This window comes from Schistocerca americana, chromosome 7 (genome assembly GCF_021461395.2).
Source record: "Schistocerca americana isolate TAMUIC-IGC-003095 chromosome 7, iqSchAmer2.1, whole genome shotgun sequence".
NCBI lineage: Eukaryota > Metazoa > Arthropoda > Insecta > Orthoptera > Acrididae > Schistocerca > Schistocerca americana.
Genome location: NC_060125.1, coordinates 571404709 through 571421907, shown reverse-complemented (window position 1 = coordinate 571421907; position 17199 = coordinate 571404709). Strand labels below are relative to the sequence as shown.

At 41.9% G+C, this 17199-nt stretch overlaps 1 protein-coding gene across 1 annotated transcript; it reads left to right on the top strand.

Annotated features, from left to right (window-relative positions):
- The first annotated feature begins 1934 nt into the window (after positions 1 to 1934).
- LOC124621760 lies at positions 1935 to 16989 on the top strand. Its single transcript, XM_047147175.1, has 6 exons — positions 1935 to 4065; positions 5940 to 6050; positions 11737 to 11873; positions 15143 to 15207; positions 15473 to 15556; positions 16746 to 16989. Exons 2-6 carry the CDS (start codon positions 5940 to 5942, stop codon positions 16865 to 16867), a joined length of 519 nt encoding a protein of 172 aa, XP_047003131.1. The 5' UTR covers positions 1935 to 4065; the 3' UTR covers positions 16868 to 16989.
- Positions 16990 to 17199: the final 210 nt, after the last annotated feature.

Here is a 17199-nt window from a genome sequence, read left to right as displayed (position 1 = left end):
TAGAGAGGATATAAAATGTAGACTGGCAATGGCAAGGAAAGCGTTTCTGAAGAAGAGAAATTTGTTAACATCGAGTATAGATTTAAGTGTCAGGAAGTCGTTTCTGAAAGTATTTGTATGGAGTGTAGCCGTGTATGGAAGTGAAACATGGACGATAAATAGTTGGGAGAAGACGAGAATAGAAGCTTTTGAAATGTGGTGCTACAGAAGAAATCCGAAGATTAGATGGGTAGATCACATAAATAATGAGAAGGTATTGAACAGAACTGGGGAGCATAGGAGTTTGTGACACATCTTGACAAGAAGAAGCGACTGGTTGGTAGGACATGTTCTGAGGCATCAAGGGATCACAAATTTTATCATTCGAGGATAGCGTGGATGGTAAAAATCGTAGAAGGAGACCAAGAGATGAATACACTAAACAGACACGGAAGGATGTAGTTTGCAGTAGGTACTGGCAGATGAAGAAGCTTGCACAGGATAGAGTTGCATGGAGAGCTGCATCAAACCAGTGTCTGAACTGAAGACCATAACAACAACAACAACATATCAGCAGTAAGATACTACCTGAAGGATCATTTGAACCCAGTGAAAAGATAATTTAAATTAAATTACAAGTTGAACAAAAAAAGTAAAGTGAGGTTAATACAGTGCAGCCAAATTAAAACATCGCAATTAATGGAATTAGATTAGAAATGAAACGTTGAAAATTTTAGGTGAGTTACCTTGAAAACCTGTAAAACAGGACACAACCCTACAAGCCTACCATTACTTATTTATATCATTGTCCTGGCATGGGATGTCAGAAAATTCCGAGTTTTTTTTCAATCTGTTGATGACTTCTATTACATTTTTTATCATTGTACTCGATGTTTGTGGATGCTTAACGTGGAAATTGCAGCTGCAGAATTTAAACGTCCACAGACTTAAGCGGAATGTTACTTCGTTTAAAGATATGGTTTCTTTCGAATCCACAGATTGGCCTACTGGTATTAACGCGTATTTGTTTGCATTATTTCTTTAAGAGCAGAGGAATTTCAGTACAGTAGACTAGTTTATGCCTGTAGAAAACAAAGGAACCTAAATGTAAGGTGCCATTGGTTTACGAACTATACCTGATTGCTCAAGAGTGATGTACACAATTTTTGCACTGAAAAACATCTCCAGAGAGTAAATGTAACCGGAGATGATAAATTCACACAAAGCACAACGAAAATTGGGGAAAGTAACTTGGAAATAACTAAAGAAAATGGTGAACGAGTATTTAAACTGCTAAAAGCATACGGCATACCTTCGGACTACTCAATTTTATCTTGTAAGTCCGATTAAGTCTGATTTGTGCAAAGACAAACCTTTTTCTAGCCTGTTATGTACAACAGCTAAAAACCTGTGATCACTAGGCACTTTGGGTGATGATAATGATTTTATTATTACGTGTCAGTCTTAGGAAGTCCCTGAGGAACTACAGCAGCACCGACAAAAATGTTTTGCTGAAAATCTTTTACAAAACTAAAAATTCTACAGAGGAACGCATGTGCAATGTAGCCCTTAATCAAATGCAACACAAGTGCAGGAAATGCACTATCCCAAGAAAATACGTAAGAATTCCTTCATGAAAGCAAATAATTGTGGCGGAGATTGGTAATGTCAGTAAAAGTAGTAAGTTAGTGAATTCACGAAGTCAGAATGTAGCATAAACTCATCACAATTTACAAGTAGATTATGCACACAATTCTGCCACAGTGGCAGGGGATGATCATCGAGTCAGAGTACCTAAATCCCTTTAGAAAAATATCTCAGAATAATATAAAAATAACATTACTAATAACTTTAGAATATAGACATGAGTGTGAAAGGCCGCTTGTAAGTCACTTGAAACTTATAGCCAGCTTGCACAGACTTGGATTCATATCACCATATGTCCTAAATACAATGAAAATGTGAACAGAGACACGTATTCCGCAGGCTAAATCCACACATGAAAGACATTTGCAAAAAGACACGACTTCATGTAATTTGAATATTATCATAGTTCCCAATACTATATAAGCTATTGTAATACATCGCCGTATTCTGCTTTTTCACTATTACAACTCAAAATTGTCCGTGGAATACGTCCATGTCAGCACAAAACAAATGTCTTGCATGCTGTATGTGGCAGAGGGAGAGAAGAGAGTGCCTTCCGCTTCAAAGCGTGGTGCCGCTAGCAGTTCTGTTGACCGGAGGTAATATATATTACAGCGCTTCCTTGTTTCTAGCAACGGTGAGTCCCTCTCGCAGCCAGAGGAAGCTCGCGACTGGCATTCCTTGGTCAACAACTGACTTGGGCTGTTTTTAAAGTGGCACCGACAACGTTTGGCAGTTTCCCACAGTTCATATTACGTGTATGAGGAAGTCACCGATTCGACCGAGAAAAACAAACTGAGCTGAATTTTACCAACTGTCATCCGATATCTGTCCGATCAGGCAATGAGATCGGCTTCATTGTGACCGCGCACATACTGACTTACTGATTTGAGAGGATCGGCTGTCTTCGAACGACGTCGGTCGTGGGAGAAACCCACAGATGTCGGTGCCGCTGTGACCGCAGACTTGGACCGAATATGGTGATGCATGGAACCGCCGAGTTTCTGGTTGAACTGTTCTTCTCTCCTCTTGTATCATAAAAAAGAACTCCAGATGTCCTCTCTCTCCCTAAACGCAGAGTCTAAGATTTCAGACGAATCTTCAGGAGAAACCTAGTCTCTGAACGAATCATTCAGTTCAGTTCATGTGAACGTCGAGGATCATTGCTACATCCAACGATTTTAACGCCCTCATCAAAGTACAAACCACTGCTCTCTCATATTTCAAGAGAACTAAGTGTTTCTACGGGAGGATTGGGGAACTGGGGAGGTACAGTTATAAATGGTTCACATAGTAGATAAAGCGCAGCTGACGTCATAATCCGACGAAAAGGCCATTACTTTCAAGATTTATGACAAGCACATTAGACGCACAAAAGTAATAGTTATATGATCGTAAAATTCTCTCCAAATCTCCGGTAACTCAACGCGAAAAAATCGTTCTTGCATTCATCCTAAGGTCAGAGCACCTCGCAGAGACCGAACACTACATAGTTTTGGTGACCCGGTTTTAAGCCAAAGAATGACATCATTTTCACCAGGTTGTTAACGTAAATGAATATTAAATACTACTTGACGGTTTCAAACGTGTGCTGATGGTTCAAATGGCTCTGAGCACTGTGGGACTTAACTTCTTAGGTCATCAGTCCCCTAGAACTTAGAACTACTTAAACGTAACTAACCTAAGGACATCACATACATCCATGCCCGAGGCAGGATTCGAACCTGCGCCCGTAGCGGTCGCGCGGTTCCAGACTGTAGCGCCTTTAACCGCTTGGCCACCCCGGCCGGCAAACGTGTGCTGACTTCCAAGAACAGAAATTAATGTAAACGCATCCCATGCGTATCAAATGCCATAGGCTATGCCCAAATACAGTTGGCACGGATACAACCTCGGAAGAAGTATTCTGTAGCCTCATATACGAAACAGTTGTGTGGAACTATGTTATTAAGGGATGCAAGAAAGCAGCAATACACAACTCTAGTCGGTTTCAGTTAAATATAGGAGTTTTCACTCTTGTCGAGAAGCAAAGCAGTAACAAATTAGTGGTCGTTAAAAAATCAAACGTAAGAAAACAAAGTGATAACGTCTTTGGGGGAAGAAATATTTCTCGGAGCGTTCTGTGTTAAGTGAATAGGCAATATTAGTGAAATTATAGCTAACATTGCCTTCTTTTCAAACATTCTAGAAGTGATGCGATCTATGATAGCGCAAATGTACAAATGCTACAAGAAGCGTCAGGTGTAGGTGTTTATTCACTACATCTGCAGATGGTTCTATGTAATAATAATTAACTACTTTCACTTCGTCTTTTGTTCATAATGTATACATAGGTGCGTAACACGCTGCCGCTCACCTGCCACCTTGCACAGACTGGTATATAAGGCAGAGGCGGGCCTTGGCTGACGTACTGCGACGCCCCACAAGGAAACCACGACGGTAAGTTGACAAACTCGTGTCGCTAGTATTGGTACTTGGGAAGATAATTTATTTGCACCAAAGAGTCAGCAACCTACATGCAGATTAATCTTCCTCCTACGCTCACAAACTCTACATCGGATATGAGATATCCTTGCCATCTGTTAGTGGCAGCATTATATTCACTTCATACCATCGATCACCGGATTTAGACAGATACCTACATAGCCCCGTTTCGAACTCCATTCAGATAAACCTCAATATTCACCATTGCCGTTTTATGAAAAATTGTTTTCGCACAGTCTATTCAAGTTGCAGTGCTCACACCAGTCTTCATTGTTCATGCGTTTTTCAAAAATAGTTCAAATGGCTCTGAGCACTATGGGACTTAACTTCTGAGGTCATCAGTCCCCTAGAACTTAGTACTACTTAAAACTAACTAACCTAAGGACATCACACACATCCAGATTTTATTTCTTGTTCCCAGGCAGAAATATACTAAGCAATGTCGCCAGGTTCCATACTGTTCACTTTTGAGCGCGGAAACGAATCTAGAGGCTCTCAAACTTATTCGTCATTGAGAGCACCAGAAACTGCTGACAGTGTCAGACTCAAAAAGTTTATTCCAATCTACTGAAAACTTGAAGTGGAACAAAAACATGAAAGAATCATAGATAAATAAACGGATAGGTGTGACTAGGTCTTTCCTATGGCCCCAGGTCATGTACGATTTGCCTACAGTGCCTCTGGCCCAGTAATGAACATCTGTCTACCATCCTACGACTCCTAGTTGTAGATGCGGCATCTGGAGGAGGAAGAATGGGCAAAGGGCTGAAGGCGTTCAATCTGCCATAAAGGTCAATACTACACTGCGATACAGCCAATACTTAGAAGCTCCCCCCCCCCCCCCGCCCCCCGCCCGCCCCTCCCCCCCGGAGTCCAATATTTCAAGCGAGCACAAATATAGTAACTACCTTGGTACGAACGCCTACCAACCATCGTTCAACTCCCTCGTACTTACATCGGATAGGCATCAAGAATAATGTTTTCTGTGATTCTCAGACGAAAGAAAGAGAAGATTTCAACCACTCTCTGTTTCCCTGCAGTTTCTTACAAACACTGCAAAACTGCTTGCCGCAAAACCTTGCGAAACTGAAGATGCCCCATCGCACTAGTGCTTCAGTAGTATCATATCTGGAAGTTCTTGGAATATATAAAGCACATTTTTATCTTCTACGACATTGTAACACATGTGTGAAATGATATTTGGCTGCCGATGATAGATGAACATTCTAATCTCAAAGTGTGTGCATCCGAATTGTTGTTGAGATATTTTTATTTCTTATTTTGTCTCTAGTTAATAAGTCAAATTTCCTTAGCTGTATGAATTGTAACCATATGGACATGGTAAAATAAATTCAGATCATTATTCAAACTTTTTGTAATGTGATTTCTCTGTATATATGTTTATATTTGTGACAAGCTGTTGGGAGCATGGTTCAATTAACAAAAGCCCTTGAATGAAATCTCTCCGGTTTCCAGCCGAGTGGCAGTGTTGAAATACCGTACCATTTTTATGAGTGTCGTACTCATCGTATTCTGACGAGGCAGACTATGAGTATGACACTCTTCGAAAAGTCCCTGTACTTTATCTCTAGCACCCGGCTGGAAACCCGATGGCTTTTCATCAATACTTTAGGCAAGATAAGTCTACATTCACACAAACCAAAGTCAAATAAGTAAAAAAAATATTACCTCTCTGATAAATACAAGTACATGAAGAAACGATATAGTTATGCTGGTATGTGTTAGAAACTCTGTGTACAGGTGAGCAATATTCTATGTCTTCCTTTCAGTCATTTCCTGTTGCCATTAATCGCTATGTTTGCCGACAGATGTTTTGGCCGCTTCTCCTGGTGCTGCCCCTGCTGGCCGAGGGTGATTCCTCAGGCAGTGTGGGTTGTATACTGCCAGCTGCCTCTACGGAGACGTTCTACATGACTACCGTAAGTTAACATAGTCAGAAAAGTAACATAGTATACTATGTAACGAATTTTTATGGTTCCCTTAGTACGTCTTTCCCAGGTAGCGATTTCGTTCATTTTGATTAATGTCCTCCCATTTGCATTTGGCATCTGCGTAGACCTCAAAGTGCACTGTCGATAAATCAACTTTCAGTGTGTCGAGTGTATAAGATGAGGTTCACATGTGACAAAATATGGTGCTTCAGTGAGGCAGAACGTACCAATATTAATGCGTTGTTTGACATGTGGATCGATAAACTGGGTCACATGTCACACCTCTTGCGACATGATGCATAGTAATAATATGTATGTGCTTTAGACTGATTTCACAGTCGAAACTGGCCAACAGCAACAAACAAACGATTTACACTCTACAACAGACAATAATGTTTTTGATGGTTCAAGATTCTACACACTTCCTTATACCAGTCTGACAATGACGGAAGTTAAAAAATAGTGTCGGATTTTTTGACAGATGGTAGTACCCAACCGTACAAGGAACAACAAATAAAATAAACATACGTCCGGCAGCGCTTAGTTTCTGCGATCAGAATACTTATTCATAGGACGTAGGGATTACGAAAGGCTTCTGGTGCAAATATGCGCACAGTATTTGCTTTGACGCTCCGTCAACAGGGTCAACAGAGAATAATGTACGTCTGTATCACTGTACTCTATACTCACGTTAGTATTAACAATAGTCAACTGCAATTAATTTTCTCTTTCCAATCGTATTGTAGTAGCAGGCATATTGATGTGTGTCAATGTTCACCACGTTACTCGCAACTCTGATTACGCATCGTGGTCTTACATAACTTAAACAATGATTTCAGTTTTATACTTCACTGGTATCATGCTGTTAATTCCTACGAACGATTCAGTACATTATCTTTCCGCATTTCCACCACTTGTTAGCAAAAGAAGCTAACTTTCTAACTCATTTGAAGGATATGTTTTTCCTGCTAAGATTTGACAAATGTAGCATACCCATGCATGTCTCATTTCACTGAAAAAAAGAACAGTGCCGCTGCTGTTCGACCGAGGTTTCAAGCTACCTAGCAACAGAAGTTATCTAGCATCCATATACGTAAACATTGGGAGGCTTCGCTGAGCACACACAGCTGTGATTGAGAATCGTGTGCGATAGTTCATTAATAATCCTAGAAATCGTGTGGGAAGATTAATGTTATGACCAGGCGGAACAAGTTTCGTCCGGCCACGACTGTAGGTTCTTTGATTGCTCTGGGAGAGTTCTCATCAAATTTCAGCACATGAAATATTAGAGTTCATTTTACATCATAAATGAATAAAAGATTTACATAACACAGATCATTACTAAAGGATTGCTTGATATATCAAAACTGTCATGGACTAGCAAAGCGCCATTTAATGCGCGGATTAACAAACTGTTCTCTTGCACTACAAAATGCAACATTGCGAAGTACAGTTCATCAGAAACTGTAACTGTCTGCCGGCCGGGATGGCCGAGCGGTTCTAGGCGCTTCAGTCTCGAACCGCGCGAATGCTACGGTCGCAGGTTCGAATCCTGCCTCGGGTATGGATGTGTGTGATGTCCTTAGGTTAGTTAGGTTTAAGTAGTTCTAAGTTCTAGGGGACTGATGACCTCAGAAGCTGAATCCCATAGTGCTCACAGCCATTTGAACCATTTGTAACTGTCACTGTTCTCCACGATGATGTTGACTGCTGTAGCTGAAGTCTCGAACTGCGGCTGAGCTCTTTCTAGCTCGACACTATATTGACCTCAGCGTGAGGGCGCTGCTTCGCTGGTATGGGAGACGTGGTCTGCAGGAGCGCCTCCCATATGCAGCTGCGGATTACAGCAATGTCTGTGGTCTGGATTCGAATTTCCAACTTTGCTGTGGTACTGCAGTCTCTGGACGATTCCTCGTTTAGCAAAATGAGTGACTCGTACTCTAGTGTGGATAATGAATAATTGTTGCACCTGTTTCATCTACATAGCGCCCATGTCCTGAGTTCATAAGACCACTTCCACTTACAAAAGTGTGAAGCAATTCCACTGTTCAATTCGAAGATTTTGCTTACTGGCCAAGTGGGATTTACGAGAGATGGCGCTGTGAGTTTTCATAACCACCATTTGTTGGCTGATGTTAAGTTTCTACCCAGTTCCAGAAAGACGCTTTGCGTTTTTTCTTTTCAGTGAGTGCTATCGCGTCTCAAAACGTTTTCGTAATGCTGTATAAAGCCCCATTACGATCTTAGCAACCAATAGATGTGTTACTTGTACAGTTATTGTTGTTCTTGTGGTCTTCAGTCCTGAGACTGGTTTGATGCAGCTCTCCATGCTACTCTATCCTGTGCAAGCTTTTTCATCTCCCAGTACCTACTGCAACCTACATCCTTCTGAATCTGCTTAGTGTATTCATCTCTTGGTCTCCCCCTACGATTTTTACCCTCCACGCTGCCCTCCAATACTACATTGGAGATCCCTTGAGGCCTCAGAACATGTCCTACCAACCGATCCCTTCTTCTGGTCAAGTTGTGCCACAAACTTCTCTTCTCCCCAATCCTATTCAATACTTCCTCATTAGTTATGTGATCTACCCATCTAATCTTCAGCATTCTTCTGTAGCACCACATTTCGAAAGCTTCTATTCTCTTCTTGTCCAAACTATTTATCGTCCATGTTTCACTTCCATACATGGCTACACTCCATACGAATACTTTCAGAAATGACTTCCTGACGCTTAAATCAATACTGGATGTTAACAAATTTCTCTTCTTCAGAAACGCTTTCCTTGCCATTGCCAGCCTACATTTTATATCCTCTCTACTTCGACCATCATCAGTTATTTTGCTCCCCAAATAGCAAAACTCCTTTACTACTTTAAGCGTCTCATTTCCTAATCTAATTCCCTCAACATCACCCGACTTAATTAGACTACATTCCATTATCCTTGTTTTGCTTTTGTTGATGTTCATCTTATATCCTCCTTTCAAGACACTGTCCATTCCATTCAACTGCTCTTCCAAGTCCTTTGCTGTCTCTGACAGAATTACAATGTCATCAGCGAACCTCAAAGTTTTTATTTCTTCTCCATGAATTTTAATACCTACTCCGAATTTTTCTTTTGTTTCCTTTACTGCTTGCTCAATATACAGATTGAACAACAACGGGGACAGGCTACAACCCTGTCTTACTCCCTTCCCAACCACTGCTTCCCTTTCATGTCCCTCGACTCTTATAACTGCCATCTGGTTTCTGTACAAATTGTAAATAGCCTTTCGCTCGCTGTATTTTACCCCGGCCACCTTTAGAATTTGAAAGAGAGTATTCCAGTCAACATTGTCAAAAGCTTTCTCTAAGTCTACAAATGCTAGAAACGTAGGTTTGCCTTTCCTTAATCTTTCTTCTAAGATAAGTCGTAAGGTCAGTATTGCCTCACGTGTTCCAGTGTTTCTACGGAATCCAAACTGATCTTCCCCGAGGTTGGCTTCTACCAGTTTTTCCATTCGTCTGTAAAGAATTCGTGTTAGTATTTTGCAGCTGTGACTTATTAAGCTGATAGTTCGGTAATTTTCACATCTGTCAACACTTGCTTTCTTTGGGATTGAAATTATTATATTTTTCTTGAAGTCGGAGGGTATTTCGCCTGTCTCGTACATCTTGCTCACCAGATGGTAGAGTTTTGTCAGGACTGGCTCTCCCAAGGCCGTCAGTAGTTCCAATGGAATATTGTCTACTCCGGGGGCCTTGTTTCGACTCAGGTCTTTCAGTGCTCTGTCAAACTCTTCACGCAGTATCGTATCTCCTATTTCATCTTCATCTACATCCTCTTCCATTTCCATAATATTGTCCTCAAGTACATCGCCCTTGTATGGACCCTCTATATACTCCTTCCACCTTTCTGCTTTCCCTTCTTTGCTTGGAACTGGGTTTCCATCAGAGCTCTTGATATTCATACAAGTCGTTCTCTTATCTCCAAAGGTCTCTTTAATTTTCCTGTAGGCGGTATCTATCTTACCCCTAGTGAGATAAGCATCTACATCCTTACATTTGTCCTCTAGCCATCCCTGCTTAGCCATTTTGCACTTCCTGTCGATCTCATTTTTGAGACGTTTGTATTCCTTTTTGGCTGTTTCACTTACTGCATTTTTATATTTTCTCCTTTCATCAATTAAATTCAATATTTCTTCTGTTACCCAAGGATTTCTACTAGACCTCGTCTTTTTACCTACCTGATCCTCTGCTGCCTTCACTACTTCATCCCTCAAAGCTACCCATTCTTCTTCTACTGTATTTATTTCCCCCATTCCTGTCAATTGCGCCCTTATGCTCTCCCTGAATCTCTGTACAACCTCTGGTTCTTTCAGTTTATCCAGGTCCCATCTCCTTAAATTCCCACCATTTTGCAGTTTCTTCAGTTTTAATCTACAGGTCATAACCAATAGATTGTGGTCAGAGTCCACATCTGCCCCTGGAAATGTCTTACAATTTAAAACCTGGTTCCTAAATCTCTGTCTTACCATTATATAATCTATTTGATACCTTTTAGTATCTCCAGGGTTCTTCCATGTATACAACCTTCTTTCATGATTCTTAAACCAAGTGTTAGTTATGATTATGTTGTGCTCTGTGCAAAATTCTACCAGGCGGCTTCCTCTTTGATTTCTGTCCCCCAATCCATATTCACCTACTATGTTTCCTTCTCTCCCTTTTCCTACACTCGAATTCCAGTCACCCATGGCTATTAAATTTTCGTCTCCCTTCACAATCTGAATAATTTCTTTTATTTCATCATACATTTCTTCAATTTCTTCGTCATCTGCAGGGCTAGTTGGCATATAAACTTGTACTACTGTAGTAGGTGTGGGCTTCGTATCTATCTTGGCCACAATAATGCGTTCACTATGCTGTTTGTAGTAGCTTACCCGCATTCCTATTTTCCTATTCATTATTAAACCTACTCCTGCATTACCCCTATTTGATTTTGTGTTTATAACCCTGTAGTCACCTGAACAGAAGTCTTGTTCCTCCTGCCACCGAACTTCACTAATTCCCACTATATCTAACTTCAACCTATCCATTTCCCTTTTTAAATTTTCTAACCTACCTGCCCGATTAAGGGATCTGACATTCCACGCTCCGATCCGTAGAACGCCAGTTTTCTTTCTCCTGATAACGACATCCTCTTGAGTAGTCCCCGCCCGGAGATCCGAATGGGGGACTATTTTACCTCCGGAATATTTTACCCAAGAGGACGCCATCATCATGTAATCATACAGTAAAGCTGCATGCCCTCGGGAAAAATTACGGCTGTAGTTTCCCCTTGCTTTCAGCCGTTCGCAGTACCAGCACAGCAACGCCGTTTTGGTTATTGTTACAAGGCCAGATCAGTCAATCATCCAGACTGTTGCCCATGGAACTACTGAAAAGGCTGCTGCCCCTCTTCAGGAACCACACGTTTGTCTGGCCTCTCAACAGATACCCCTCCGTTGTGGTTGCACCTACGGTACGGCTATCTGTATCGCTGAGGCACGCAAGCCTCCCCACCAACGGCAAGGTCCATGGTTCATGGGGGGTGTACAGTTAATATTGTTTCAATTATCTGTGGAGTCACAATTACCGACATGAGCCGTGCAAACTGTATCATGCCCAGTTCTTACAAACCTTGTTCTGATCCTACAGGAGGAGAAGCCGTGGTACCAACAGTACCAGTACCAGGTACCCGGCCTGTATGACCTGGGCTGCGTCACATACGTCCAGTCGCCTGGGGAGACCGACACCGAGATGTACCTCACTGGCAACTTCAGTAAGGCGCCACTGTAAGTCATAAGTCTCAGCTTCTCTATCCTACCAAATATATTAAGAGTGCCGCGTCAAGTACACTCCTGGAAACGGAAAAAAGAACACATTGACACCGGTGTGTCAGACCCATCATACTTGCTCCGGACACTGCGAGAGGGCTGTACAAGCAATGATCACACGCACGGCACAGCGGACACACCAGGAACCGCGGTGTTGGCCGTCGAATGGCGCTAGCTGCGCAGCATTTGTGCACCGCCGCCGTCAGTGTCAGCTAGTTTGCCGTGGCATACGGAGCTCCATCGCAGTCTTTAACACTGGTAGCATGCCGCGACAGCGTGGACGTGAACCGTATGTGCAGTTGACGGACTTTGAGCGAGGGCTTATAGTGGGCATGCGGGAGGCAGGGTGGACGTACCGCCGAATTGCTCAACACGTGGGGCGTGAGGTCTCCACAGTACATCGATGTTGTCGCCAGTGGTCGGCGGAAGGTGCACGTGCCCGTCGACCTGGGACCGGACCGCAGCGACGCACGGATGCACGCCAAGACCGTAGGATCCTACGCAGTGCCGTAGGGGACCGCACCGCCACTTCCAAGCAAATTAGGGACACTGTTACTCCTGGGGTATCGGCGAGGACCATTCGCAACCGTCTCCATGAAGCTGGGCTACGGTCCCGCACACCGTTAGGCCGTCTTCCGCTCACGCCCCAACATCGTGCAGCCCGCCTCCAGTGGTGTCGCGACAGGCGTGAATGGAGGGACGAATGGAGACGTGTCGTCTTCAGCGATGAGAGTCGCTTCTGCCTTGGTGCCAATGATGGTCGTATGCGTGTTTGGCGCCATGCAGGTGAGCGCCACAATCAGGACTGCATACGACCGAGGCACACAGGGCCAACACCCGGCATCATGGTGTGGAGAGCGATCTCCTACACTGGCCGTACACCACTGGTGATCGTCGAGGGGACACTGAATAGTGCACGGTACATCAAAACCGTCATCGAACCCATCGTTCTACCATTCCTAGACCGGCAAGGGAACTTGCTGTTCCAACAGGACAATGCACGTCCGCATGTATCCCGTGCCACCCAACGTCCTCTAGAAGGTGTAAGTCAACTACACTGGCCAGCAGCAAGATCTCCGGATCTGTCCCCCATTGAGCATGTTTGGGACTGGATGAAGCGTCGTCTCACGCGGTCTGCACGTCCAGCACGAACGCTGGTCCAACTGAGGCGCCAGGTGGAAATGGCATGGCAAGCCGTTCCACAGGACTACATCCAGCATCTCTACGATCGTCTCCATGGGAGAATAGCAGCCTGCATTGCTGCGAAAGGTGGATATACACTGTACTAGTGCCGACATTGTGCATGCTCTGTTGCCTGTGTCTATGTGCCTGTGGTTCTGTCAGTGTGATCATGTGATGTATCTGACCCCAGGAATGTGTCAATAAAGTTTCCCCTTCCTGGGACAATGAATTCACTGTGTTCTTATTTCAATTTCCAGGAGTGTATAAACTGGCCCCAACTATGAATGGAAATCGTTACGAGTAATACAGTTTGACCAGTTCCTGCATAGCACATCAAATTAGACCTCATCTCTGACCGTTGTTACCAGTATGCAGCCCTCTAAAGATGTGTAAACCAGTTACATTTTCTGTAGTCGATTGCTGCCTGCTGTTTGTCTTTCCTTTCTATGCTTAATGCATTGTCTTGTTATTACTGAATTGTTGCTAACCTGTGACTGCGATTCACAGAAGAAAGGACGTTGTTGTATTCGTCAGTCTGAAGACCGTTTTTCATGTAGCTCCCTATGCTAGTCTATACTGCGCTACTCTATTCTCTCTTCACCTAGTTATCGCTTCTGTAACCAACACCCATATAACCTCTTTCGGAAGTCAAACTTTGGTCTTCCTTCCATTGCCTAATTAACTATGCCTCGATCCCACTATGTGTGTCATATCAAACTATGCCTTCCTTCCGTCAAATACTTCCAAAAATTTGTTTTTCCATGTCATTCGATTCAGTACCTGTTCATTAACTGTCTCATCTACCACCAAATTTTCCACATTCTTCAATAGCAACCCATCTCAAAAGCCCCCATTCAGTTCTTGCCTGCACTGTATAAGATTCACTTGCATTTATGAGTACATACCAAATTCTTTCAGAGAAGACTAGCTGCACAGATGGAGAGACTGAAAACTGTATGAAGGAAAAAACATATTCAGCATGTTGAGGGAAACAAAAATTAAATTTCGATGCACCAGTATTCGACGGTAGGTAAAGGAAGAGAGAAAAAGTAACAGGTCATGGTTTGGTTGAAATGAATGAATGAGGAAGCCATTTGGTAAAACAGCCCAGAACACAGTTTAGTCATTGTAAATATTTGGTTTAAGTCCATGGAAGAAATGCGGAGACACGGGAAAGTGTAAGATATAGATTTATAATCCAAATTCGAAACTTCATTAAGTTTATAACAGCAGCCTCTAACAATAATTTATTAGATATTAAATGCAGATTAAATCGTAAGACAGGGATTAAGAAAATGAGGCATGTGTAAGTTGAAACAAAGGTTACTGAAAGTGTCAAACAAAGCTTTATGCAACGACTGACTGAAATAGGAGAAAAAATTTCAATAGAAGATGAATGGGTAGTTGTAAAAGATAAAATAGTGAGTGCTAAGTTGTGTCTTAATGTATGTAAGAATTTTAAAGTAAGGTTTAGATCCTGCAGTGCAACGACAGTCGTTTTAACATATTGACGGAGATAAAATAGCACAACATACCGAAAATTTCTCTCTGCCAGATATGCTTGTGAAGCAAGGTACGATCTGACAAAATTCGTTCTGTGAAGACGGTCATGTATTGTTCAATCCGTAAAAACACTGACCGCGGAAGACACTATACAATTTTTATTCACCATGAAGGTATGCCAGAAGTGTGATTACATCGTAAATCACTGTCGCACATGTGACGCATAACAAAGCCACTACTCATTAGCTGGTAAACCCTGTGACGCTACTACACCTTGGGAGATATGTGTAATACAAGACAATTCCTCTGTGGCTTCTCAAATTCGTGAACACTTACAAACAATCAAGTGAAAGGAGTTACAACATGGCGTGTGCAATGCAGTCGCCTTCAGACGTCGTTGGTGCCTATATCAACGAAAAGGTTGAGTTGTGCCCTAGAAATGGGCTCAGTATCTAGCGTAGCGCGTTTAAGTATATTGTATCTGAACGTGGTGTGAACATGGGAAATTACTAATATTGCTTTCTTTTCATTTCCTTGTACAGATTTCCTCTGAACAGCAATGTGTCAGTCACCGGGAACAGGCTGGACAAGGTCTACGAAGGCGTATGTAAGTACAGACCAAGGCTTTCAGAACTTATTTTTCTGAAAAATTCATAATGGCACTGTGTGTACCTGTAGAAAAATCCTCACCCGCTACACTTAACCCCGAGCAGACTCATTAGTCATTAATGAATTTTCTGAAGGTGATACGTACAGGCAGTGTGGCTGACTTTAAGAATAATGTTCTGCAGACGCGTATGAAATTTTGATAATAATTCTAATAATAATGTTCTGCAAACACGTATGATATTTGTATTTGCTTCTCCTTCCAGGGGAATCTTTGCTGAGCGGACCGTACAACGTAGTGTACTCGCACGAGGACTTCATCATGGACCATTACTGTTTTCTAAGATACGGTTAGTACCTATTTTATTCTTGTATTGATCTGCAGGATTTAATGTGTCATGTAACAGCAGTCATGATAGTGTTCCTTCTTCGATGAGTCTGAGGGAATATAGAGCTTACCCATAGTTTGATGTGAGGCGGGTGCAGCCTTCACGTAATTACTAAACAAGGTAGTTTTCACTTAAAGTTGTCAGATAATACGACCACCGTTAACTAAGTTTCAAGTTTCTTTGCATATTTTGTAACAATATTAGGCTGGCTTCTAGAACAATGTTCCATTTTCGAAGCACTCCCTATCCTCACCGATATTACTAAAAACACATTTCTATCTGGTACTCACCAACATGGGGAAGACGTAAATAATCTCCAATCACAGCCAACTACCATCTGAAAACTAAGGCGGGTTCTGGATTCTTTTCACCAGTCTGTAATACAAGTGACTAGTTGCACAAGAAAAGAATTTTGGAAGAAACTTACTCAATTCTGCTTGGTGCACACGGTCATTAAAGGAATTCTTTGAATTTGTTCAACCGTTTATGAATTAAGATTTCCCCTCTTTTCTATGAATGGCGAAATTTTGTGAATGTTAGCTTATAATACTGGTAGTGTCATATATACAACAGGAAACATCTATTGTCACATGATTCTGGTAATATCTTAACACTGGTTTTTGTATTGATCTACAAACCTTTTACATCGAAAGATATGTATTCGAGAGCACGGTCATTCTGATTCCATTCAAAGTAGCACAGTTAGGTATTCCGTGATATCACTTAATCGCTTTAGGGATATTCCTGGCTGGTTGCTTTGAATGGCACACGGACGATTTCCTTCAAAACCTTTGCCCAGTACGAACTTGACCTGTTCTCTAAAAACATCGGGATCAAGAGACGTAAATCTCTAATCTTCCTTTCTTTCGTGGCAAACGTCTTTTCAATAAATGGCTTCATAACTTCCAAGACATTTCTGGTACAAGTAACTTTTGTCTATATATGACATATTCTTATTGTATTATTCTGTTCGATTCAACTTAGCTGCAATTTCGCTCTGAAAGACTGTTAACATCTTTGATTACATAGATTTATGCGATAGTATGCAACATATGCATATTCTCTGTACATTGTGCACAGATAAAGACTACGTTAATTATGTCGGCCTAAATCAGCTTCAAAGTTTTAGAAGTACATTTCTCTGTTGCAGAAGTGGCCCAAATATTCACAACTGTCAAGGAACCCAGCGACGAGTTGATGGAGCTGATCTGGGAAGTTGTCGATAATCACACTGAAGTAGACAGGTCTAAATTCACGAAAGTGGTCTGTTAATGCTGTACATGTGATCAATAATTCACTACACTTCTGTATAAAATGTGTTTCTCACCCTAATGCTTAAATTCATATGTCACTAATTAAAGATGTTAAATAAAAAGGATGGTTGTGAATCATTAGAAGTGTATATAATTAGGTGAAATTACGAAATACCCATGATACAGAATCGAAAGGATTATAATAAAAGGACTGTAAAGTGTGACATCAGATACAGAGTCGGGAAAAAATTACTTTTACATACGAAATATTCGCAACGTACATCAAAATTATGCAGGGAAGTGTACATCGGAAGTGCGTAATTCCTTTGTTTAGCGTCATTAGATTTTGGA

Excerpts from the sequence above, each read along its gene's own strand:
- LOC124621760 (XM_047147175.1), top strand. The coding sequence starts at position 5,940 with ATGTTTTGGCCGCTTCTCCTGGTGCTGCCCCTGCTGGCCGAGGGTGAT. Across the intron at positions 6,051-11,736 it reads AGACGTTCTACATGACTACC|GAGGAGAAGCCGTGGTACCA; the intron begins GTAAGTTAACAT and ends CTGATCCTACAG. Across the intron at positions 15,557-16,745 it reads TTACTGTTTTCTAAGATACG|AAGTGGCCCAAATATTCACA; the intron begins GTTAGTACCTAT and ends TCTCTGTTGCAG.